Below are 26,239 nucleotides of genomic sequence, written 5' to 3'. Positions count from 1 at the left end.
TTTTTTAATCCTAGTTATATTCAATAAAAGTTTAAAGAATTTTTAAAAATTTAAATTCAAAGTAAATATGAAATCAGGCAACATAACTGGTACCCTCTGCTGACATCAGTGCCTCTAGAACATTTCAGGATTAGTCATAATGAGTTAGAAAGTTAGTGCTACATGTCATTGATAGTATAGCATAGAGGATAGTGGGGGCAGTGGGCACCGGTAGTTGCTCAATTCTTGGATCCCTCTAACAGATGGCTATTGAATAACTTCAACCTATTCTTGTGATGGGATACAAAGTGAAATTCAAGATTGTAGTAGGTGAGAGAGATGGGACTTTTAAAAGCAGAGCTAGAATAAAGGTAATTTATCAGGCTGAGACTGCGGCAGGGGTGAGTTGGAGTAGGATTCTTGAAAAAGTTATTTCACCTGGGCTCTTGTAGAATCAGTAAGAATTTGCAGAATGGGGCACCCCAGAATTTTAGGGTAGGATAACAAGAAGGCACAGCTAATATTCCTGTGTGGCCCAAGCATGAAGAAAATGGTAGATCATAAATCTAAATAAGCAGTTGGGGGTCAGCTTGTGAGTGTTCTTATCTTGTTATGGAACCAGGCTGGATTGCTGGCAGAAAAATCAAGCAGCACTTGGAGATCTTGGTGAATCAGAGTTTTATTTTACACCAGCAGGCTCAGAGGAGATCCCTCTCCAGAGGTCTAAGTCCCGAACACAAAAATGGGGGACAATTTATCATTTGTTACTTCCGCATTATGCATTAGTAGTAATTTGGCACACAGGGCAAACAGGGTAGGAAGAAGAACCTGGAAGAGGAGTCTCTAAGCTAGAGACTAGAGCTTATGTTAGTCCCGTCAACCATCTTATGGTGCATAACTTTACTTATTTTCCCAACAATCTGACATGCTACAGAATATAGATTTTTATCTTGTGTAGGATTTTTATAAAGGAGACATATTATTACAGCTTTGGTGGCAGTATGCAGGCTGGTAAAGTATGCAGAGAAAAGAGCGTTTTCCTTTTGCATTTAGATTAGAGAAGATCAGTAGATCATAGGCAACTGAGAGAAGGTCTTGATGAAACTGTAGAACAATAGTAAGAATAAAAATTAAATCACATAAGTAAGTCAAAATATTCTCATAAGGAATCTGATTGTGAAACACACTACCAATTGACAGAGAACACCATTATTGGAAGTCTTCAAATAATTTTAGAACAAACATTTTAGAAGATAGCATTACTAGGTAAATCTAGGTAAAATATAGGATGGCCAGTTAAATTTGAATTTCAGGTAAACATTCAATGATTTTTTTAGGTCCCCTGTGATGTCCCTATATGTCCCATGCAGTATTTGAGATACACTAAAAAACTATTTTTTTGTTTTATGAAAATCAGGTTTAAGTGGGTTTTTTTTTTTTTTTTTTTTTTTTTTTTTTTTTTTTTTTTAGGAAATGTGGCAATCATAGTATGATAAAAAGGTTATGAGAATGCCTGGTGATCAGACTCAATGATCTGATCATTCTTTTGATGATACCACATTTGTTTGGAGGTATGAGGTACAGGCCCCAGTGAGGCATTTTCTAGAAAACAGTGAGAACCTTTGAGGAAGTTTTTTCTACATTTAAGTGACTATTAGGGATTTCACCTTATGAGATTATAAAGTTACTTGATCAAGAAGAAAAAAGAAGCTAGCAAGAAAAGGAAAATTCAAACTACTGAAAGCATCTAATATTCAACAGACTAGATGGACAATGTCTTCTTTATTCTAGGAAAAAAATGGGGTGTTATTCCTGCTGAGAGGCATCATCCAGTTTGCTTTATCAAGTATGAACAAGGCTGGGCTGCCATTGTTGTTTCTGCTCTTGATATACAGTGGCCCCTGTGTTCTGGTTCCTGTTTTTATTGGGGTTGTAAAATCATTACACAAACCCCAACAGCAAGCACTCTGCCAAGAAGATGAGGTCATAATAATATGACCTCATAGGGAGCTAGTTCCTTAGAAGCCCTAGTGGACCAGCAGACACTGGAATTGTGGAGCAAAGAGTGCTGGGAAGGGGCTTATAAGATTAAGTATGGCCCAGGCATGCTAGGCTCTGGGATGGGTTCTTTTTGGTGTCTGTCTGATTGCTGGTGAGTATGTATTGCCATTGTATTGCTAGGCTTCTGACTTAAAAGAAACAGTCTCTGTTCTTGTTCAAATAATCTCATAAATTGTGAAATGGGGCAGAATGAAACCACCTAGGAATGGAGGTATTTATCTTCACTTTATTCCTCATTTCTTTTTTACTAAAGGTTTTTTCAAGAAGATCCAGAAAAGTCTGATTTGTACAGATTTGAAAATTACCTCCTTTTGTGAATGTGGGGAAAATGAGGTGAAATAGACTGGGACAGGCAAGAGAGCAGAAAGAGGAAGCAAACATGAGGAATGAAAAATAAGAAATAGGAATGACTTTGACCACTACATTTTAAAAAATATATGTTCATTGGGATAAGTCTCTTATATCTGAAGAAAATCTTTGTAGTACTGTACATGTAGTATAATTATACTCTTTACATAGAGTGATTAAATATATGCCATGAATTTGTCATGGAAAATAATAAGTAGCAGTTTAATTGAAAAGAAAATTCTTTGACATTTGTTTCTTTTTTTCACGCGATAGCTAATATATAGAGTAAGAATGCATGAGAACACAACTCCAGGGATTTTCTTTTATAATTATAAAAAAATTACTTGATTGAAACTAAAACAGTTCTTAGAATAAATATTTTACATTTCTACCACTTATGTGGGAAAACACAAAATGTAAGTTGCCCTTTAAAAGAATTTTCTAATATGAGTTTACTGATTATAGGTTTGCTGTATATAATTAAACATTCAGCTTTCTGATAGGATAAATTTTATAAAAGTGGGTGGTAACTCTGTAGAGGAAGGTTTAGGATGAAAAAATACTTAAATGTACTTGCATGAGGATTTCATCATAATGTAGCAGTTTATTTTAATTGGCATCTACTTCTGTTGGAAAACTGTTTAAGGTGGCTAATTGTTTAAAGAAGCATTATCAAACATCTTAGTTTGCCTAGAGCAATTCCAGTTTGTGTGTTGTCCTGGCATTGACTGTGGCTTAACATTTTAGTTTGACTTTAAAAAATGAAGTCAGTCTGGGTTTGATAAGCTTCCGCTTGGTACTTGTAGCTTCTCTGCAGTTTCCTCTGGAATGTGTGAAGTTGAAATGTGCATTGAACAGAATTTTTGATGAGTTTTTGGGGTGATGGTGGGGTTTGTGGGGTTCGTAACTGATGGCCAAGAAAGAATTCTTGAAGACGTCTTTGGTGCAAAAAAGGTAATTTAATTAAAGTAAGGGACAGGACCCCTGGGCAGGAAGAGCTTCCAGGGACCATGAGGACAGACTGGTTATATACTTGGGAGTTGAGGGAAGGTAAAAATCAAGTGGAAGTTTCCAAGAGCTTTTCATATTAAAGAAGCCTCACAGGGTACTGGAGGCCTCGCTATTGGCAAGCTAAGGTTGTTTTTCCCTCAACAAAGCATTAACAATAAGACGTTGGGAGCTCCTGGAGAAATGTTTTACTCTGCTAGCCTCAAGTAGTTGTCTGGGCTTCAGGTTATAAGGAAATTTAATTTTATCTGCCATTTCCTTCTGCCTTTGTTTTCCCACATCACTATGGAGAGGTGATGTTGGGGCTCTAGGAAACTGAGTGAATCTATAGGTTTCTGGAGATTAGGCTGTTGATAAGACTGACTTTTTCTTGTAATTTACTAAGATATTTGTAAATTGATGGAGACCCATGTCCTGCATGACTGTTATCTCTATCAGTTAACCATTTACTTTTCCCCTTTTCCTTTGTTCTTGGGCAGCCAGGAGTGCCTAAGGAATGGTAAACATACCCCACCTGGGAGTAGGGAGTATTTGGGCCTGTCAGTTTGCCTTATGCTCCCTCATCATTTTCACATAGTTGAGTCTAAAAGACAAAGTGGGATAACCTCTCTCTTTATCCCTCCCCATATCACTGACTTTCAAGGACAGCATGTGGAAGACTTGCTGATAAGGGAGCTTGGAGAGGAGTTGCAAGGGGCATTCAATTCCCTCGGGTCTGTCAGTGGTTAGGGAGGTCTGGGACTGCACAGCCCTTAGGAGCTACTTGGTGTGCAGTGGCTGGAACTGCCTTTGAGTGATAGTGAACATGAATCTGCGAGGCTGCCACTTAGCTAGTTGGTAGTAGGAAATGGGATATTGTAAGTTAGGTAGAATAAGTGACAAAAATAGAGATTGAGCAATTTTGCTTAAAAATCTATTCATTTTTGCTATAATGATTTTTGTCATTTATTGTATGCTGTAAGTTTACAACTAATTTTTTATTGGCAATGACTCTTTCAAACTTCGTAACAATTATAATTACATATTTAATGATTTTATTATCCCTGTTCCTTCTTCAGAGTGTCCTGATTTAGACAATAAATGGTTACTTATAATTCAGGCTAAGTTAAAGAACTATGGGATAGAGCAAAAACACACAAAATTAGGCCTGTGAGCCTGTTCAGCCTAGCCTAGAATGGCTTTTAAGTTTTGAAAGGTTGAAGAAAAAAAAGAAAAAAACAACAAAAAGAAAGAAGCATATATAACAGAGACGTTATGAGGCCTTGTCTGAAATATTTACTGTCTGGTTCATTACAGACAGTGTCAGGTTTAGGGTCTGTGGTAAGTACATTGGAAGGCTACGTAAGCATAGTTGTTTATCATGAACACATCTTTGCCTATTTTCGAAGTTAAAGTGAGGATTTGGAAGTTACTATATTCTTGTTGGTTTAGTGTTACAAATGCATTATGTAGCATTCTATAGCCAGGTTCTAATTTGTGACCCCTTTCTAGAGCAGAGGTTCTTACAGTGTGGTCAGTGGGGCTTATTGTGACTCTTTCAGGAGGTTAATGAGGTCAAAGCTATTTTATAATAGGAGTACAGCATTATTTTCCTTTTTCACTGTATTGATATTTACACTGATGGTATGAAAACAATGGAGGGGGCTTTAGCACAAATCAAGGTGTAGCAGTGAGTCACACACAGAGAGTCGGGACACCCAGGCTTTTCTTTCTAGGAAGCAGCTTTATTGATGCCAGCACTGGCTCGATGGGCTAAGACCCAAAAGGCTGAGCCCCAAATGCAGTGGGGGGTTGCTTTTTGTACAAGTTTTGCTCCTTTCTTTCCCATATATGGTAAAATACAGTCTGCATGGGCGGTCTATGTTACAGAGTCTTGAGGAATGTCACCCACACACACACATAGCCAGGTTGCCTTTCCTAGTCTTGAGGTTTTCACCACATTCCTTAGGGAGGGCCTCTAACACAAAGGTAGTGGCACCAAACTTTCCAAGTTGTTATTATATTCTTCATTACCATGTACTCAAAGAAACAAAACTCACCTAAAAATTCCTTTATAAAGCAGTACAAAATAATTACATTTTAACCTTTTTGTACATAACTTTTTTGTTTGTTTCAAGTTTTTATTTAAATTCTAGTTAACACATAGTGTAGTAATGGTTTCAGGAGTAGAACTTAGTGATTCATCACTTACATATAACACCCAGTGCTCATCACAAGTGCCCTCCTTAATCCCCATCACCTAAGGCCATCCCCCTATCTGCCTCCCTTACAGCAACCCTCAGTTTGTTCTCTATAGTTAAGAATTTGTTTTTTGGTTTGCCTCCCTCTCTTTTTTTTCTTTTATGTTCATCTATTTTGTTTCTTAAATTCCACATATGAGTGAAATCTTACGGAATTTGTCTTTCTCAGACTGACTTATTTCACTTTAGCATAATACACTCCATCCATACCATTGCATACAGCAAGGTTTCATTCTTTGTGATGGCTGAGTAATATTCCACTCTATATACATACCACATCTTATTTATCCATTCATCAGTCAATGGACATTTGGGCTCGTTCCATAATTGGGCTGTTGATAATGTTGCTATAAACACTGGATGCATGTGACCTATCAAATCAGTATTTTTTTTATCCTTTGGGTAAGTACCTAGTAGTGCAATTGATGGGTTGTAGTGTAGTTCTATTTTTTCCAGAGTGGCTGCTCGAATTTGCATTCCCACCAACAGTACAAGAGGGTTCCCCTTGCCCCATATCTTTGTCAACATCTGTTGTTTCCTGTGCTGTTAATTTTAGCCATTCCTTTTTATTTTCACATGTGATGAAATGGAAAATATGCATAAAGCACTTCTTCTCCTGATGGTTTTCCTTCGGACAGCCTTACATGTAATTAAGTTGTGAGTTACAAACTAGTTGCTTTTTGTGAAATGCCAGTTTTCCTTCAAAGTGTAACTGAAAAACTATGATTATTGGCAAACATTTTCTCAAAAATTGATAGAGTGAGTCTATTAATACTTTAAGAAAACTACTGACTATATTTGTTGCCAACAGTACAATTTGAGCTTTCAGTCAAAAATTAGAATTTTGGAATATTTCTGTCTGCCACCAAAACTTTGATATCTTTTCAATACTTGAAGACTTCTCTGAAGATAATCATGGCGTTTAATAAATGTAACTTTTAAAAGTATTATGGGGGCGCCTGGGTGGCGCAGTCGGTTAAGCGTCCGACTTCAGCCAGGTCACGATCTCGCGGTCCGTGAGTTCGAGCCCCGCGTCGGGCTCTGGGCTGATGGCTCGGAGCCTGGAGCCTGTTTCCGATTCTGTGTCTCCCTCTCTCTCTGCCCCTCCCCCGTTCATGCTCTGTCTCTCTCTGTCCCAAAAATAAATAAAAACGTTGAAAAAAAAATTAAAAAAAAAAAAAGTATTATATAGTGAAATGTGTAACATATTTTGCAAATGACCAATGTATGATGCAGAATCATGCCTGGGTAAAAGATCCATTTAAAGTGTAAGACAGGAGCACCTGGCTGGCTCAGTCACTGGAGCATGTGACTTGTGATCTTGGAGTCATGAGTTTGAGCCCCATGTTGAGTGTAGAGATTACTTAAAAATAAAATCTTAAGAAAAAGTAAAGTGTAAGACAAATTTTAATGTGAGTACAAAAGGTTAAATGATACTTTATTGCAACTAACATTTAAGAAACTATCCCTTGTTTTATTTTGGTGTCCTATAAAAAAAAAGAATATAATTATCTGTAAAAGATTAAAATACCTCTTATTTTTCTAACTAATAAGCTGGATTTTCTTTCTTTTTTTTAAGGTTTATTTATTTATTTTGAGAGAGAGTCAGCATGAGAGAGCAGGGGAGGGGCAGAGAGAGAGAGAGGGAGAGGGAGAGAGAGAGAGAATCTCAAGCAGGCTCTACACTGCCAGCACAGAGCCCAGTGCAGGGCTTAATATCATGAACCAGGAGATCATGACCTAAGCCAAAATCCAGAGTTGGATGCTTAACCAACTGAGCCACCCAGGTATCCCTGGATTTTCTTAATATATTTCAACCAAAACAATATTATTGTTTACAAATTAAATATAGAAGTGGCAGTGAGAATCCAGCTGTCTTCTAGTAAGCCAACTATGAAAGAAATATGTAAAAAATGGAAATAATTATTGCTTTTCTCATTAAATTTAATGTTATTATTTTGGAAAATTATTTTTAATAAAATATTTATATCATTGAAATGGGTTTATTATTTTTTTTACTTTTTTTTAATGTTTATTTATTTTGACAGAGAGAGAGAGAGAGAGAGCGAGCATGAGTGGGGGAGGGGCAGAGAGCGAGGCAGACACAGAATCCGAAGCAGGCTCCAGGCTCTGAGCTGCCAGCACAGAGCCCGATGTGGGGCTCGAACTCACAGACCATGAGATCATGACCTGAGTCGAAGTCGGATGCTCAACCGACTGAGCCACCCAGGCATGCCATGAAATGGGTTTATTATTTTTAAGTGAATTAATATTTGAAAATTTTCTTTTTAAATTACTTATACAGTGAATATCAATAGATACAACTCACAGAAACATGAAGGTAACTAGAGTCCTCTGTATTTTTAAAAATGTAAAGGTCCTAACTGCTCATAAGGGGTTTAAGCAATCACTTCTTCAGTACATTGAAATATATTGCTGTAAATAGTTTTATGAATAATTAAGCCTAAAACTATCCCATTTAAAAGTTTTTCATTTATTGCTACAATATGATAATTTCATCAGCTGTTTTCCTTTTTTTGTCACATAAGAAAAATCTTTTTAATTTTTTTCTTCTTTATCAATTCTCACAGCAATGCTGGGGTAAAAACAGCACTACTAAAGACTCATTCTGAGATGGGGAGCACTGAAATTCTGGAAAAGGAGACCTCAGAAAGTCTCAGTAATGGTACCAGCAGCAACATAGAAGCAGCCAAAAGGTTGGCCAAACGCCTTTATCAACTAGACAGATTCAAAAGATCGGATGTCGCAAAGCACCTAGGCAAGAAGTACGTTCTGTACCAAGGCTGGTGTCTGAATGTGTCCGTGTGTGTTGTCTTGTTTAATAGCTTCAACTTTAATAACAGAGTCTATCCTGTTTTCTTATAGCAATGAATTTAGCAAACTAGTTGCAGAAGAATATCTGAAGTTTTTTGATTTTACAGGAATGACACTGGATCAGTCTCTCAGGTATGATTAAATATCACTTCTGTTCTTTTTTGCCTCCAAAAATTAATTCTGAGAAGAGAAGTAATGCTGAAGCTAAAGTGTGATTTTTAATTTTTTTTAAAACCCATAGTGACTTTGTAATCTTAGCTCAGATTATTCTATAGTTATTAAACATAGCAGAAAGAAAAATGTATTGTTTTTATGAAATCATATATGAACTCATATTTTGCATCTAGCAGATGATGTGGTAAAGAATAGTGACAAAGTAAGTCTCGAGGAGGAGTAGAATCTGTGAGAACTTGGTTTTTGAATGATCAATTTAAAAAAAGGCAGTTTTACAGGCTGTAGAATTATACATTTTTTTCCCTAAGCATTTGTTTACAATAGCCAAGTAGCCTTTTAAGGTGATACTTTGGTATTAACTCATGAATGGAATAAAAATGACTATCCACATAATAATCAGAAAATATCTGCAAAACTGTTTCAGCACTTTTTGCTGATCCATTCAAAATAGTGTCATAAACACACTGATCCTCACTTTTCACACCACTATTGTATTGTAAATTTCTAAGAGCCACTGCTAAAAGTAAAACTTAGTCAGCATTTACTCTTATAAACTTTTTAACGTGTCAGAGGTTGGAGGAATTCTGAGATCATCTGTGTAACCCTCTAGTTTTATAAATCAGGAAACTGTGCCTTGGGAGGTGAAGTGAGGATGTTAGGATTAGAATGCACAACAATGACTTATTCTGTGGCACTTTGCATGAATCAATGGCACTCATAGGTTTTTCCACTGAAAACAAATAAGGGCAGAGGAAAGATCTATATTTATGCTTTACTTTCTGATGTGGTTTATAAAAGTTATGAAAAATTAAAGTTTGGCCAGTGTAATTTAGATTTAACAAACTAAGACAGCAACACTTTCATCATAGAAATAAGGTTTTATGTATGTTTCCACAGTAAGATTTTTTAGAACATTTTAAAGGATTTTTTTTTTCTATTCATCTCATACTTAGGGAAGTGCTTTGTCTAGTGAGGGTCATCTGAGTTTATCCATAATAGACAGTACTCTTAGTGACTCAGATTTAGATTGGTGTGTAGTTCTGGGCATATTTTTATTTTTCAAAGAATTTTTATACATACATTAATTTATTCCTAACCCAAGAAATAATTTATAGTTTTAGCTCCCAATTTCCTTCCCATATAAAAGGTAATAATATAATATGATAATAGGCAAAATAAAATAAGAGAAATCTACTATACACAAAATAATATAATTGTAATTTTAACAATGTGTCAATGACAAGTATAATCATATAGCAAAATGATAAACTGTGATCCATGTATAGTTTTAAAACATAGCCTTCATGGTTGTAGGTTCAGCCTTAAGTGTTCTTTGGTTTTTATCTGACTGATCTTTTAAATGGCTATTTGTCATTTAGTCATGGGAAGTTACCACCTTCCCAAGGTGGTATTGTTATTGCCTTGTCCATCTTTATATTGACATTTTATAGAATAAAATAAATTTATATTGAATGGCTATATAGTAAGTGATTTTGTAAAAGAATAACTGTAGAATATCTTCATATAATTAATTTCTCTTTATTTGTATACTTATTTGAGACAGAGAGAGAGCTAGCAGGGGAGGGTCAGAGAGAGAATCCCAAGCAGGCTCTGTGCTATCAGTGCAGAGCCCGGTGTGGGGTTCAGTGTTACGGATCATGAGATCATTACTTGAGCTGAAATCAAGAAATGGACACTTAACAGACTAAGCCACCCAGGCACCCCTAATTAATTTCTTATTATATATGAATTAATTTTATTTTAATTTTTTAAAATGTTTATTTATTTTTGAGATAATAAACTCAAAATAAGAGACAGTTGGATGCTTAACCAACTGAGCCACCCAGGCACCCCTATATGAAGTAATTTTAATTGTCAAACATAAAGAGTATGGTAATGTTTTCTAAAGTTTCACTTTTTTCCCCCTAATTCTTTTTTAGGTATTTCTTTAAAGCATTTTCTCTTGTGGGAGAAACTCAAGAACGAGAGAGAGTTTTAATACATTTCTCCAATAGATATTTTTACTGTAACCCAGACACTATTGCTTCACAAGGTAATCTGATGGAAATGTTTGTATTTCAAAAAACAAGGGCTATTTTTCTCATTATTAAAGTTATATTTTATTGTGGAATATATGGAAGATTATACAGAAGAAAATGAAAATCATCTAGTTATCTAGAGATAACTATTATTAACTGCTTGATTTATTTCCTTCCAGTCAGTTTGTGAAATATTTAATGTCAAATTGGAATCATTACAGAGTTTTGTTTCCTGTTGTCCTTCGTTTTCATTTGAGCGTTTTCTCATGTCATTAAATATTCTTTAAAAAGCATGATACGTAATGACTGCATGATATTCCTTATTCTTCTTTTAATTAATTTTTACTTAGTTTTCCAGTTCCATACTATGACAGGATGCTTTAAGTTGCTCATGCTGTCACTCTGAGATTTTACATGCAAAGCACATTTTAATGAAATGCTAGTTTTCTTATTTCTTCTTCCTATACATCTGACCCTAAACCCCTTGCATGTATGCTTATTAATTTTGTGGTTAGTTTTGGAAACGTTTACAAATCTCACTGGAGTTTGTGGTGTGTCTCCAGTGCTTTGGTTTGATATTCATTGTAACAACACTGACCACTGAATTTGGTTTATGATTTTAATGAACTATGAGTTTATGTTTATTGTACTAATTTTAAAAAGCAAGTTTAAGCTATTTAATTGTTGATGTACCCTATCAAGAGAGGTTTTTCCTCCATGTCAACTCCTGCAATAAAGCAAAGTTTTCATGATTTGAGGTCAGGTGCTTTCATTTGCAATTGGAGAATCTTTCATAAACACAGATTCTGGAAGAGATCACTAGGACTAGATGCATTAGAAATGGCAGTTATCTTTGAGCTTCAGTATTGCCAGTTAAGTGTACATGATATTGACTAAAGTGATTATTCCCCAGGTCTCTGGTCTCCACCCTCCAGGCTATAGCTAAATTAACTAACCATCTGATCATTAAAGTCACATTCTTCTCTGTAAAATGGGAACTTAATTTTCTTTAGTCCTTTCTTTGATTATAGTTAGGCCTATTGTAATCACGGAGTAGAGAATGAAAGGGATAAAAAGGGAGTTGTTTCTATTAAAACCTTCTTCATATCTAATAAGATGTTAGCAGTCCTTAGTGAAAGAAGGAATATGGATGTGTACCCTCAACTGATAGGGATATTTTAGAGTTGGCTGCTGAATTTTCTAGATGCTTTTAAGGAATTTGTTTTAATGTATTTAAAATTTAATAATAAGCTGGAAGTGGAATGAATATACTTTTGGGCATTTGGTAACATCTCCTTAGAGGCATTAATAACAGAAATCACCTACTATCCTCAAAGGCATACTTTGAAAAATAAGCTTTTTGTTTTTTAAGATTTTTTAAAAGTTTATTTATTTTGAAAGAGAGTGGGAGAGGGGCAGAGAGAGAGGGAGAGAGAGAGGATCCTAAGCAAGCTCCACACTGTCAGCACAGAGCCTAATGCCTGGCCGAACTCATAAACTGTGAGATCATGACCTGAGCCTAAGTCAAGAGTCAGATGTTTAACTGACTGATCCACCCAGGTACTCCCAAATAAGCTTTCTTTCATTCATGAATTCAGTAATTAGAAAGGCCTTTCTGTACATTTGGCATTCATTAGTAAGATTTTTCTGCATCTGCAACTGCTATGGACAGCTGTACTTGGATTGAGAATTGCAAGAAAAGAATGAGAAGTATTTCTAAGGTTTGGAAATGAGAAGCTTAATTCTTATTGCCTTTTCTTTTCCTCTATAAAGTAAGAAGAGAGAGCAATGTTTCCATCTAAGTGTGAAATGATCCTTCTGGTTTGAACAACATTTTTTTTAATATTTAATTTTTTAATATTTTCAGATTATTCCAATATTTTACTTTTGTCTGATCCATAGTATCCTGTGCCAGTAGCCTACATGTTGCCTTTAAAGAATTGTCACGGAAAAGGATAACTATTCCTCTTTTTTAGCCAGAGAACTAATACCCAGACAGTACAATGAAAGACCCAAATCTTGGTTTCCTTTAACTTTTGCTTCTTTCTTAATTTACTCTCCTCTCAGAAAGTTAAAAAAGAAGGAATAGTAGAAAATGGTTTATTTTATTTTCTGTATCTTGTGTTTCAAAAAATTAAGAAAATATAAATAAAAATATAAAAATTATCTCACTATCCAGAGACAATAATCTTTTAATATTGTTATGTGTTATTCTAGATATATTTATATTTAAATGGAACTATACTGCATTTAGTGCATTTTTCATGTAATAATTTACTATGAAATATTTTTCTATTTAAACATGTATACTTGGACAACATTTTTTTTTTTTTTTTTTTTTTTTTTTTTTTTTGGGACAGAGAGAGACAGAGCATGAACGGGGGAGGGGCAGAGAGAGAGGGAGGCACAGAATCGGAAACAGGCTCCAGGCTCCGAGCCATCAGCCCAGAGCCTGACGCGGGGCTCGAACTCACAGACCGCGAGATCGTGACCTGGCTGCAGTCTGACGCTTAACCGACTGCGCCACCCAGGCGCCCCTGGACAACATTTTTAATGACTTAAACATAACAGTTGTATTTTTGGAGGGTTTTATTTACTTGTTCCCCATTGTAAGCAATGTTTCTTTGGATATCCTTGTATTTTGTATAGATCCTTATTTCCTTAGTGTAAAGCCCTGTAAGTGGATTTACTGTGTCAAAAGTAAAAGATTACTGTTTCAAAGCTTACAATGTGTACTGTCAAATTCCCCTCCAGAGAGGTAAGAATAATATACTTTACCAGCAGTAGAGTCCAACTTTGTCACTGAAGTTCCTTTAGTAATTTATTTTTATCTATTTTTTTGTCTCCCCAAATATGATGAATTGTGCCTAGCCACATTATTGTGTTTTCATAGGTTCTTAGTGTATGCTATTTAATGATAATAACAAGGCCAACAGGAAATAGTGAATTAATGCTTTCTTTCCTTGTCTTTCCCCTTAGATGGAGTCCATTGCCTCACCTGTGCAATGATGCTTCTTAACACAGATCTCCATGGCCATGTAAGTGTAGGTGTGTGAAGATGTCTTATACAAATTAAAATGTCTTGGGTTTATCTTTGCTTTTGTGTTCATACATATTTATTATCTGCTGCCCTTTCTCTCATTCTCTACTTGACAGCTAGGTAAACATAAATCTTTGGAAGAAGAAATAACTTACTTTACATGCTAGCACAGAGCTTAGTTTTAAGTGAATACGATATCATGTACGTGTCTGGAGTTGTTTTGTCTGTAATGTGTGTGTTCTGTATCTTCTTTCTCCAGTAGATGGCAGAGGCTGAGCTTTTACTTTTTTGATTTTGTTTTTGGTTAGCTATTAGAGTTGATATCTGATGGAAAGGGGATATAAGTTAGATCTGAAAATGTTGACTGTGTTTTCACCAAATACAGTAGTGAGTCTTAAGAACTCAGCCTTTTCTACATTTCTCAGCTCACCTGGTCTTTTACCAGTTAAAATATCAAAATGATATAATTACTTTCTCTTCTTGTATTTAAGATGTAGAATAAACTTAAATTTATAGTTATTATACAAGCTTTCCTTTTATAGATGTGGAATTTTAGCATTTACTTAAACTATTTATATTAGAGAAAATAAGAATGTTTTAGCTTAATATAGGCCAATATATACTTATTTAGCGCAAAAACTTTTTCATACCCTCCAGTCCATTTATTTTGAAGAGAAAACCAGGTTTCTTGTAATTAAAGAATCTAAATCATCCCTTGATTTGCTATATGATTTATCTTACAATTAAAAGAACTAAAACTCAGTTATCAGTCCAATTTCGTTCTCCTATTTCAAAAGGCCACACAATTTCCTTAAGGCAAAATGGAGCTCTATGGGACCATTAAGATGGACTGAAGGGAAAGAAGTGTTCTACCCTCAGAAGACTGAAGAGGAGATGTAGTTAGTGACAGTTAGTTTAACGCTGCCTTCACAAATCTCACGATACTCAACCAAGAAATTCCTTTTGCAGTTTGCATCAGGTGAATTTAGAATAACTTAGTGACTTGTTGACATGCATAACATGTGTCCAGAGATGATAGAGATTAAGAATGTAGATTTTTTTCAGGGGACATTTTGGAGTAATAGCGCTGTAATACATCTTATGGAAATGAAGGTACTAGTGAGCCTTGAAATGAGGATCAGAATCTAAACTCATCCAGCTTGCCAAGGGGAGGACGAATCAGTGGATAGTCCTGACCTCTGCTTTTCTCTTACCAGTGAAGCAAGTTTTCCCTGCTTTCCTCTTTCCCTGTCTTGTGATAACAGTTGCAATTCTGTCCCCTTCTTTTATTCACACTAAATTTCTCAACCTTTCAGCTGAAAGAGACAATTTTGAGTGCTCTTGTCCACATATAACTTTGGTCTAAATCAGAGAGTCCCAGCATGAGGGATCTTCTTCACATGAGTTATTTTGAGGTCCCATCCATATATGATGGTTGTACATTTAGTGTCTGTTTACTGAGAAAATGTGTAATGAAAAAAAAAAAAAGAATCAATTCTTATTTAAAGGTTGAGGATCTCATAGAACTTCTGTGGAAGTTGCTAGATGCGAGATTGGTTTCTATTAAAAGGTAAATTACCTTTTAAAAAGCTAATACTGCTTTAATAATACTTTCAAATAAATATGTAACTTATTAATCACAATAATCTGAAACAGGAGGAGATAAAGGTGTGAGGTTTATTGTTTATTCAGATAAGTCAGCATGCTTGATATCCAACTAGGCATGGGCACCCCAGTGTCTATAGCCCATAGGTTCAGAACCACAGATCTTGGATTTGCTCTTGCTCTGTCTTCATACCTCCTTCGAATATTTGAAAAGAGATTAAATGAAGCATCATACTTCTTTTTGGCAACTAGAATGTAAGAGTTTATCAGTAAGAGACAGCAAACAAATGAACAGTTTATTATTAGCTTGAGTTATGCCAGTCATACATAATTAATGTTTGGCTGTGGTGGCAGAATTACATATAAGAGGGAGAATATTATAAGTACAAGTAAATCTCTGTATGTCATCAAAATCATGTATTTAATGATTATTAGTTCTTAGCTTTGTTTTTGAAAATGTATGCTTTATACTTAGGGTTGTCTGTTGTTTAGGTTTTGTATACTAGAGTTTTTTTAATCCTTATTTACAATGCATGCTGTTAAAAGTCTGTTAAAATAGATAGTTGTTATCATGAGAACTAACCATATGAAAATGTGTTTTTCTTATCTTCAAACTATGGATTCATTTAAAAAATAAATTTTCCTTCTAGGTGGTAAGTTTTTATCCATAATTCTGGATGTAGCTTCTCTTGCATCATGGTTGCCTGATTTTTTGTTATCATGTTTGTTTGACTTATTAGCATGGCCCCTTTGAAGGTGAACCATTCAAAATATAAAGTGGTTCATTTCTAACCTTTTCCCCTTTTCACCTTCCTAGGCTGTACTGCCTAGGCCATTACCTCTCATTACTCAATCCAGTGTCAGAATAATCCTCTTGGGGAGTAAACTAATAAACCATTTTCTTTTTCTTTCATACCATTGTGCCATGATAGCATGACCTTTTTAAGAAGTACCAAGATAAGCGTGTTCTCATACTTTCAGTGGGGGAGGCATACCTTGGGAATTCTTTTGGCTTTTGGCTTTACTTTGTGAATCTTTCTTGTGGCTTTATTTACTCTGAGGAATGATACATTGAAAATGCACTGATATGGGCCTTTGTTCTGCTAACTTTCTTACTAATAAAACAATAGAATGTATACTAATGTAATAAATCTAAAAAGTGTTACATGTTGGAATTTCTTTCTTTCTTTTTCTAATTTATTTGATCATTCAACAAACTCTTTTAGTGTCTCTACTCTATCCAAGTTCTGTGCCATTTGGGTAAGGATGGGAAATGAATGAGATGTTCATGGAAGTCAAATCTCATTTCTGGAGTGTTAGCTAGGCTAACTTCCATTAATCCTTTAAACTGAAGAATGGTAGCAGGTAACTGAGGTGCTAAGGTGGAAAAGCACTGGAGAGCTATTTTAATTATATGTTGGATTATTGAACTTCACTAATAAGTAGGCTAGGAAAAAAAATCTAAGGCATATGCAATATTTTGGGGAGAAATTCATTCAGATGTTATAATTTAATTGGAACTAAAAATGCTGATTCCCTTTTGTGTCTATTTTTTTAAAAATATGAATGATGTATCATTATTTTAGCAATAGTATTGACTGGCTTTTATTTGTCTGCATGTGGCTTATTCTTTTAGATAAATATGTTATAATTGTGGTCACATGATTAATTTGCTAAGTAATCTTTTTAAAATGCCTCCATCTATGAAATATATATGTAAATTAAACTTTTGCACATACAGATAAATTTCTATTAAAACAAACTCTAGAGTGTGGTTTTCTCTTGCTATACTGAAACTAAGTTGTATTACATGTTGTTTGAACTATGAACATGGAAAGAGTTGAAAATATGAAAATCTTTTTCTTTTTAAAGCCTTGTATTTTATTGGAAATAGTTTGAGCAAAAGGATTTTGTCATGTTAGAATAAATTCAGGCCTATTTATTTTCTGGACTAATCTTCAAATGTGCTTTTGGTACTTCCATCATAGTTGAGATTCAGCCCTCTGGCAGGATTATCACTGGGGGGTAAAGGCAGGTGGCAGGGACAGGACAATAGGCAGGAACTTCTCACCAGGGCAGGACTCTGAGGTGGAAGGAAGTTTTAGATACAGATTGAGTTGTAATGAAGTGTAGGATAGATGAGTACACAATCAGTAGGTGAATTTCACAACTAAAAGTCAAAAGAGATCTACAAGACAATGGCTGTGCAGGGCCAGGCCATAGTCAGAGGCAGTAGCCAGGACATTATTTTTAATGAAGATATTATGACAGAAGCTACCCTTTCATACTGTGGCTTGGTATTTTTACTAGCAATTTTACCCAAGGTGTCCACTATGCTTTTCAGTGTTGGCAAGAGCCAGCTCACTCTCCACAGGTATAAGGGAGTTGAGGACTGTGGTTCTTCTGGAGTGGTGGCTGTATCTGGCTCAGGCTGGGCATCCTATAAATGTCTTTGGAATACTCCAGGTGTGTTGAATATCATCCTCAGAGGTCTGAATTTAATGTATGAGGCAGGACTTTACTGTGTTGTCTTGGTTTTGTTTTTGGTGTTAGGTTATAGGTTGAATAAGGGATAAAACCCAGTTAATATACCATACTGGTAGAGGGAAGAAAAAGTCAAAGGTAAAATATAGTTTTTGTAATAGAATAATGTTAAAAATATATGTGGAGTTCAGTTTGACATAGGTCATAGGAGTATATTATTTTTCAATTTGTAAACTGCATTGGTAATTGTGAGTTTTTAATTCCTAGACTGGCTCTGTAGGATCACAGAATTTTAAGTGGTGGGTAAAATGTTTGGTTTATTATCAGAATTGGAAAATGACTATTATAAGAATTGTTTAATGCTTCTACTTTTTATATTGTGCCTCAAAAGCACCACAAACCTCTAAGGTTGATAGGTAGTTAATATCCTTAAAATGTCTCTGTGTCTGTAATTATCATTTTTATAACTGGCAGCTGTCTTCAGTGAATTTTGCCTGCTGCTCTCCCTTTGTCTTGGGTAGCTGTCTTGTCTATACCTTCTCTTCCTGTCTGCCCCATATCCTTGATGCCCTCTGCCAGGAAAGCCATCCCTGGCATTCATTTGTTTCCTTATTGAGTTTTACCCAACTATAGATTCTAGCCTCATTCTTAATTTGCATTCAGCCAGCACAGCCTCCTTCCCTTACCTCTTTTCCACCTCCTTGGTGCCAAGTCTTTCTGTTCATCTCACTGGGAGCTCCCTAGCCCCAGTGACTTCTAGTGGGCTCTCATCCCAGGAGCTTCTCAATGATACTGAAAGTTCATAGAAGCATCAGGTCTAGGCTCAAAGTTGCCAAAGGTTTCTGGTGGGGCCCTGGATTCAGTTTTACTCTTACTATTCCTTTCTTCAGAATGAGCATTTGGGGGATAGCCTAAGAACCTTAACCATCAGCTGTGGAAATGTTTTTATAGAAAACTTTCTTGATTTCAGATTTTCCAATTTTATTTTATCTATTTACTTTTTTAATGTTTATTTATTTTGAGAGAGAGAAAGAGAACAAGTGGGAGAAGGGCTGAGAAAGAGGGAAAGAGAGAATCCCAAGCAGGCTTTGTGCCGTCAAGGCAGAGCCCACATGGGGCTTGATCCCATGAACCATGAGATCAGGACCTGAGCCAGAATCAAGCATTGGATGCTTAACCAACTGAGCCACCCATGCATCCGAGATTTTTCAATTTTGAAATGACCTTTAAAATACAATGACTGGTCAAATTGACAGCTACCTAGATTTTAGTAGGAATGCCTTTTTAAGCATGTCAAAATTAATCATGCACTGGTAGATTTTCTTGGCTTCTGTGATTCTTCAAAATGAAAGCCTCCCTTCCTTTTTTTATTTCCTCCATTTCTTCCTCCCTAGCCAATTCCTTCTCCTTTTCTTTCTTTATTCACTTTTTTTTTAGAATAGGTTCATACATGGAAAATATACCACGGATATGAGTTGGGTTAATGGGACTCATTTAAAGACCTCAGATTATCTAATTTATACATTATTCAGTCACTGCATAATGACTTTCCTTTTCCTTCTTACCATTATGAACTTTTCACATTTGCACAGCTCAACAGTAGAAAGTGGTAAAAGAAAGCAGATGAAATGCAATATTAAATCTGTTTTTGCTCTTTTTTCCTGCAAATGTTTTGGGGAGAGAAGGAGAAGTGAGGGTGAGGAAGGTAAACAAACTTCTTACCTTTAATCCCACTGCTTAAGTTAATGGTCTTTCTGTGACAAGTTAAAAGTAGAATTTAGTCTTTGTAATTTGATAATGAGGTCAGTGTGTTTTCTTTTATCTTCTCAAATTTCAGAGGAAACACTTTCTATGAAGTTGTGATAAAATCTGTCTGCTACTATAGTACTTCTCAAACTTTATGGTCTCAGAATCCCTTTTTACTCTTGAATTTTTTTGAGGTCCCCAAAGAACTTTTGTTATATCCATTACTATTTACTATGTTAAACTAAAATGGATAAGATTTAAAAATATTAAATTATTTTAAAATGGCATTAATAAGCCTATTAAATGAATAGCATACTTTTTTCTTTTAAAATGAGTGAATTTTATTTTTTATGTATTTTTAGGTGTACAGCATTATGATTCAATATTTGTATATATTACAAAATGATCATTACAATAAGTCCAGTTAACATTTGTTACCAAAACAGGTTTTTTTCCTTGTGATGAGAACTTTTAAGCTACAATTTTCTTTCTCTCTTTCTTTCTTTCTTTCTTTCTTTCTTTCTTTCTTTCTTTCTTTTTTATTTAAAAAAAAATTTTTTTTTCAACGTTTATTTATTTTTGGGACAGAGAGAGAGACAGAGCATGAATGGGGGAGGGGCAGAGAGAGAGGGAGACACAGAATCGGAAACAGGCTCCAGGCTCCGAGCCATCAGCCCAGAGCCTGACGCGGGGCTCGAACTCACGGACCGCGAGATCGTGACCTGGCTGAAGTCGGACGCTTAACCGACTGCGCCACCCAGGCGCCCCTCTTTTTTTATTTTTTAAGTAGGGCCACACTTAGTGTGGAGCCCAACCTGGGGCTTGATCTCATGACCCTGAGATCAAGACCTGAGCTGAGATCAAGAGTCAGACATTTAACCGACTGAGCCACCCAGGTGCCCCAAGCTACAACTCTTAATTTTTGAAAATTCAATACAGTATTAACCATGATGTACATTACATCCCCATGAGGTATTTATTTTATAATTAGAAGTCTGTACCTTTTTTTTTTAAATTGAAATATAGTTGACACACAATGTTATGTTGACACACAATGTTTTAGGTGTACAGCATAGTGATTTGACAAGTTTGTATGTTATGATATGCTGACTACAACTGTAGCTACCATCTGTTACCATACAATGCTATTAACAAACTCTTGACTATTTTCCCTATATTAAACCTTTTATCCTGTGATGTATTCATTTCGTAACTGGACGCTTGTATCTCCCACACCCTTTCACCTGTTTTGCCTATCCCCTTACCCTCTGCCCCTCTGGGAGCCATCAGCTACTTTTCTGTATTTATGGGTCTGTTTCTGTTCTTTTTTTTTTTTTTAACTTTAAAAACACTTATGTGGTTTTTTTTAAGTTTTTAATTAAATTCCAGTTACTTGACATACAGCATAATATTAGTTTCTGGTATACAATTTAGCGATTCAGCACTTATATACAACACTGGGTGCTCATCACAAAAGCTCTCCTTAATCCCCATCACCTATTTGTTTGTTCATTTGCTTGTTTTTTAGATTCCATGAATAAGTGAAATCATATGGGGATAACAATTCTTTTTAATGAATAATAATTATACTTAGAAAAACAAAAAATGAGTGAAAAGTAAAGCATTTAAAATATTTGGGGGAGACTTTTGTATTTGGCTTAATAGAAGACAACTAACTCCTCTGCTTCTGTATTTAGTTGGTCATAGTTTGTCAGAAGTCATCTGGCTTTTACTCCACTGTAACTTGTGAGAGTGAAAGAAATGTTTTGAGTATTATTATAACACTAGGTTTGAGTTCATGGACACTGGGGACAGGATCCATGAATCCTATTTTGAGAGCCACTGTGTTACAATATTACTATCAGTTGCTTTATTTTTTCTTTAAACCACTTCAGTTCCTTTTTCAATGGCAGTGTTTTTACACAAGTGGCAGGAAAAGCCCAAGTAATATTTCAGATATCCCTAAACGTTGAACTTCTTTAATACTTACATTAGCTCTGTGATTGGAGTTTGTGAAAGGATACTTTGAATATGACAGCATCTTGGTTTCTAAATTTACAAAGGATCCTACTTTGCCTGCTAATCATGCATACAAAAAAGTGGACACCTGAGGGCAGCATAATACAATTAAACTTACTTGATAGAGAAGAAAACAAAACAAAAGCAAAATAGGAACTTGTAGCAGAACTACAGAATTAAAGTAATTACCAAATCAGTAGTATACTTTTTTTTTTTACCCCACTTATTGTAACATGTTGGAGATGGAATTGTCATGTGGGCAGGTATACCTACTGTGTTTTCAATATCCCAAGGTTTATGAGGCCAGATTTTACCAATGGATCATGAGAGCCCTTAGTTTCTCTGAAAGCATGTTTTCCACAAAGCTTCCAGACTGTACGTTATTGAAAATAAAAGTTTTAGGATTATTTTGCCCAATTCTTTAACCTGTAGGTCAGAGTATATGCTGTGGTTTGCTTTCCTAACAAATACTTGAGATAGTTGGCCTTGTTAGTAGTTCTCCCTTAGAACTGAGTTTAGGTTAGGTCTTGGCTGGAGCATTGAAGAAGGTTCCATTCCTCCAGTTGTCAGGGAAAGCATACTCAAGGCAAAGACTTGGTCATTCTTGTGCAGAATATTGGACAGCAGATTATATGGTTTCTAGGTTACTCTAAAGAAGGAATCTCTTCATCTTAACTTTGCCCCTTTGCTCTCATTATTACCAGTAAAGTTGGGAACTGATTATCAGCCCAGTGGGAAAAAATGCCATAATTTTAAAAATAAGGCACAGAATACATCAGGAATCCTAATCTGTTTTGCTTGCTCACTCATGATGTGCTCAACACAAATTCTACTTCTTTCTAGTTTTCTCTTAGATCAGGGGTCAGTGGGGGTGCCCGACTGGCTCAGAGCATGGCATATAGACTCTTGGTAGAACATGTGACTCTTGATCTCGCGGTTGTGAGTTCAAGGCCCATGTTGGGTATAGAGAGGGCTTAAAAATAAAATCTTAAAAAAAAGAAAAAAGATTGGGGTCAGCAAAGTATGTCCCACAGGCAAAATTCTGCTGATAGACTGTTTTCATAAGTAAAGTTTTATTGAACAAAGCCACACCCATTTCTTTACATCTTCACACTAAAATGACATGTTGAGTAGTTGTAACAGGGACTTCATGGCCTATAAAGCCTAAAATATTTCCTATCTGGTCTTTACACAAATTTTCAGAACTTTTCTTTTCCAGTCCCCCTGCCCTTAGTCCATGAAACCTTTGCTGTCTCTCCCACACATAGTAGAGCAACGTTGAAGATGATCCTTTTACTTAACATTCTGAATTGGGAACATGTTAAAAACATGTATGAGTTCAGTTTTTCAGAAATAATTCATCAAAGAATTTCTCTTTAAAAGGCATTTAATTTAATGTATCTTTGAAAGAAAACAAATGGGGAAAACAGCTCTTTCTTTTGTATTATAAGAGAGTATATTTGAAAATGTCAGTACAGTCATTTTAGAGAATAGTCTTGAATTTATCTGGGAATATGAACCTCTAGTCTTCAGTTTTTCATCTTTTTGCTTAATATTTCCTCTCATTACAGATATTTCATTCATTGGCCCAAAATTCAAGATTTGGGCCTGCCTGGTACTTTGAGTTTTCAAATAGAATTCTTACTTTTTATGGATTTTTCCATTCTGCATGTTAAATTTTAGGTTTGATTAAAGGTGTCTCTGGATTTTAAGGCTAAAGATCCTGATGTTCATATTCACTGAACATCTCAGATTTGATTGGAAATGTTGCATTGATTTCAAGAGACAATTTTTGTGACTCTCAGTGCATGAGGCTTTTCACGCCTCCATGCTCTATTCATTTAATGGGAAGGAATTCAGAATATAAAAAGGTTCTATGAAATTACTGCCTTGGCATGTAACTGACCAGCATTTGTTCCAGAGCAAGCCTACCTTTTTCCAAAGGTATGAATATATTTAGGAAGAAAATAGAACCATGGCAATGTGTGAGTTTCTCTGTGATAGATGTGAATGGTTGAGATACACAGTCAGTGATTATAGTTAGCTTTGTTCACTGGACAATATTTGAATAATAATATTTCAAAATAATTGACACAGTTTGGTATAATAAAAAGGAAAAATCCAGGTATTATGTGAAGGAGTGTTTCTTGATGAACAAAGACTTCATTTTACTTTTACTCCATGATGAAAATGGTATAAAAACTCAGTGTTTAAATGTATATGATAGGCACAAAATGGACTGATGAGACCCTTTGCTTTTCTGCCTAAGCTTTACCTAGAAATTACCAGTGAGTAAGAAGACAATAAGTAGCAGTTATAAATAACCTCAACTAATCAAATATTCAGCAAGTTGTTGGGCATCTTTGACAAATAGAAAGCCATGTATCTTGATTATTTTCTTGCATTAGACAAATTGAGGCACCGGGTATAAGGTGATTGATTGTACTAATGCTTCCTTACTGTGGAGAACCCAAAATATATGAATAGTTTTTGTTGGTTTGAATTTACATATCCATTTTTCCCCTAATTGCTATTTTCCTAATTTTTATTTCAAAATTTGTCATTGTAAAGGTATCTTTACACTAATGTAGAAAATGGTGTGGTCACTGTGAAAGTATACAAAAAGCAATGCTAAATAAGCAAGTAAATAGAATAAGTCTGAATTTAGAATGAAGTATGATTTTATAAACCAAAATAATGCCAAGGACTTTACCATTGTTTTTAAATGTTATAAAACATGACAATTGTTAATTAAATGGTGAAAGTTTTATTTATAACTTATAATAGAAATTCATGGTGTCCTAAAGAAACTTTTTACCTAATGATCATTAAACATATTTGCTCATGAATCTTTTTTCAAAAGAATTTTGAAAAAAAATACCCTTCTTTCCTTTAAAGGTGCCCTCTAAATTTTTTTTTTTTTTAATTTTTTTTTTCAACGTTTATTTATTTTTGGGACAGAGAGAGACAGAGCATGAACGGGGGAGGGGCAGAGAGAGAGGGAGACACAGAATCGGAAACAGGCTCCAGGCTCTGAGCCATCAGCCCAGAGCCTGACGCGGGGCTCGAACTCACGGACCGCGAGATCGTGACCTGGCTGAAGTCGGACGCTTAACCGACTGCGCCACCCAGGCGCCCCTAAATTTTTTTATTACAAGTTTAAGTAGCTAAACATAAAAAGAATTTTTGATGTGGTTATTAACTATTGGCATTAAAATATTCTTTCATTAGCATCTAAAGGTCTTATTGAGGGGAAAGTACTTCCAAATGACAGTAAGGACTTCTGAAAATCTGGTCCTCCAAAAATACAATGAGAATACTTGCAAAAAAATGGTAAAAATCACTGTATTCAGAACTGTAGAGATTAACAGAAAGCTTGCAACAATCTGAAGAGTATTTATTGAAGAAAACAAAAAACAGCTGAAGATCCATAAGAACAGTAAGATTTGTAGTGTTTTAACTTGCTCTATTACCATCTCCTCTCCCCAACTCCAGGTAATCTTGAAAACATATAGTCTCACAATCAGAGTAGCTGTGAAAACCAGAAGCCTAGCGTTCACTGAATGGGCAGTGGGGAACTCCCTCAAAAACCCCATTCCCAGGGAATTGTCATTACTCAATTTGTCTGGCAGCTCACTGGAAAATCCTCACTTGCAGAGCTTGTCTTTCTTTGATCTGACTGGCTCATTCAGTAAAAAAACAGTCTTTTCCCCAGAGCATTTGACAGTTCACAGTTGTTAAACAATACTGCTGCATTAGGTGCTAGTAACAATTGGGCAAACAAGAGGCTGACCAAAAAACTTAACAGGAAGAGCTGGGAAATAAGGCATACTGGTAAACTCTGACATATTCTTGGGAATCTATGTCCACCTTCCCAGAAAAAAACCTGAAAAGACCCTAAGCTCATACTGCTGACAATCCTTGAGATTCTGCATAAACAGAAAGTGAAGACTACAACAGATTTATAAACTGTCTCCTGGTGCATTGAAGGTATTCCTTAACATGTACACACAACCTCATGGCAAGACTGAGATACTTATTCGTTCAAGACATTTAAGGAAATGTCTGTCCAATAATAAGCTGATTACTGAGTTTACGGAGTAGAGACTTTCATGGGTCACATACAACAAAAATTATTTCAGGAAAAGCCACTAAACAAACAATACAGTAACAACAAACGGGGGGAGAAGGACAAATCTGATGTACAGAGTTACCACATTATTTACAATCTCTAGTTTTCAACAAATAATTATGAGACTTGCAAAGAAATAGAAAAGTATAGCCTCTATACAATCAAAGATAGCAATCAGAAACTGTCTCCAAGGAAAGCCAGACATTGGACTTAAAATATTAGAAAAATGGATTAAAAGCATTCAACTGTGTGCATTATAAAAGAGACACATTTTAGATTCAGAGACCATAGGTTGAAAGTTAAAAAATGAGAAAGGAAGTACCAAGTAAACAGTAACTGGAAGAGAATTGGAGTCTCTGTGTTAATATCAACCAAATATACTTTAAGACCAGACGTACTAGAGACAGAGACATTTTATAATAATGAAAAGGTCAGTCCACCAAAAGGATATAACAGTTCTAAGTGTAGGCACCTAAAATACTGTCCCAAACTAACTGGATGAACAACTTACAAGTGGAAAGGAGATAAT

The 26,239-nt window shown here is 35.4% G+C and overlaps 1 protein-coding gene across 1 annotated transcript in view; it reads left to right on the top strand.

Annotated features, from left to right (window-relative positions):
- The window catches only part of PSD3 (pleckstrin and Sec7 domain containing 3), a 582,944-nt gene that overhangs the window by 209,888 nt on the left and 346,817 nt on the right, over positions 1 to 26,239 (top strand). The window contains exons 5-8 of the mRNA XM_032592851.1: positions 8,228 to 8,422; positions 8,523 to 8,603; positions 10,586 to 10,698; positions 13,664 to 13,722. Of these exons, the coding sequence (XP_032448742.1) occupies positions 8,228 to 8,422; positions 8,523 to 8,603; positions 10,586 to 10,698; positions 13,664 to 13,722 (448 nt within the window). The remainder of the gene's footprint in view (positions 1 to 8,227; positions 8,423 to 8,522; positions 8,604 to 10,585; positions 10,699 to 13,663; positions 13,723 to 26,239) is intronic.

The sequence above is a fragment of the Lynx canadensis genome, chromosome B1, assembly GCF_007474595.2.
Source record: "Lynx canadensis isolate LIC74 chromosome B1, mLynCan4.pri.v2, whole genome shotgun sequence".
In the NCBI taxonomy this organism is placed as follows: Eukaryota; Metazoa; Chordata; class Mammalia; order Carnivora; family Felidae; genus Lynx; species Lynx canadensis.
This window is presented reverse-complemented; position numbering and strand designations above follow the sequence as displayed.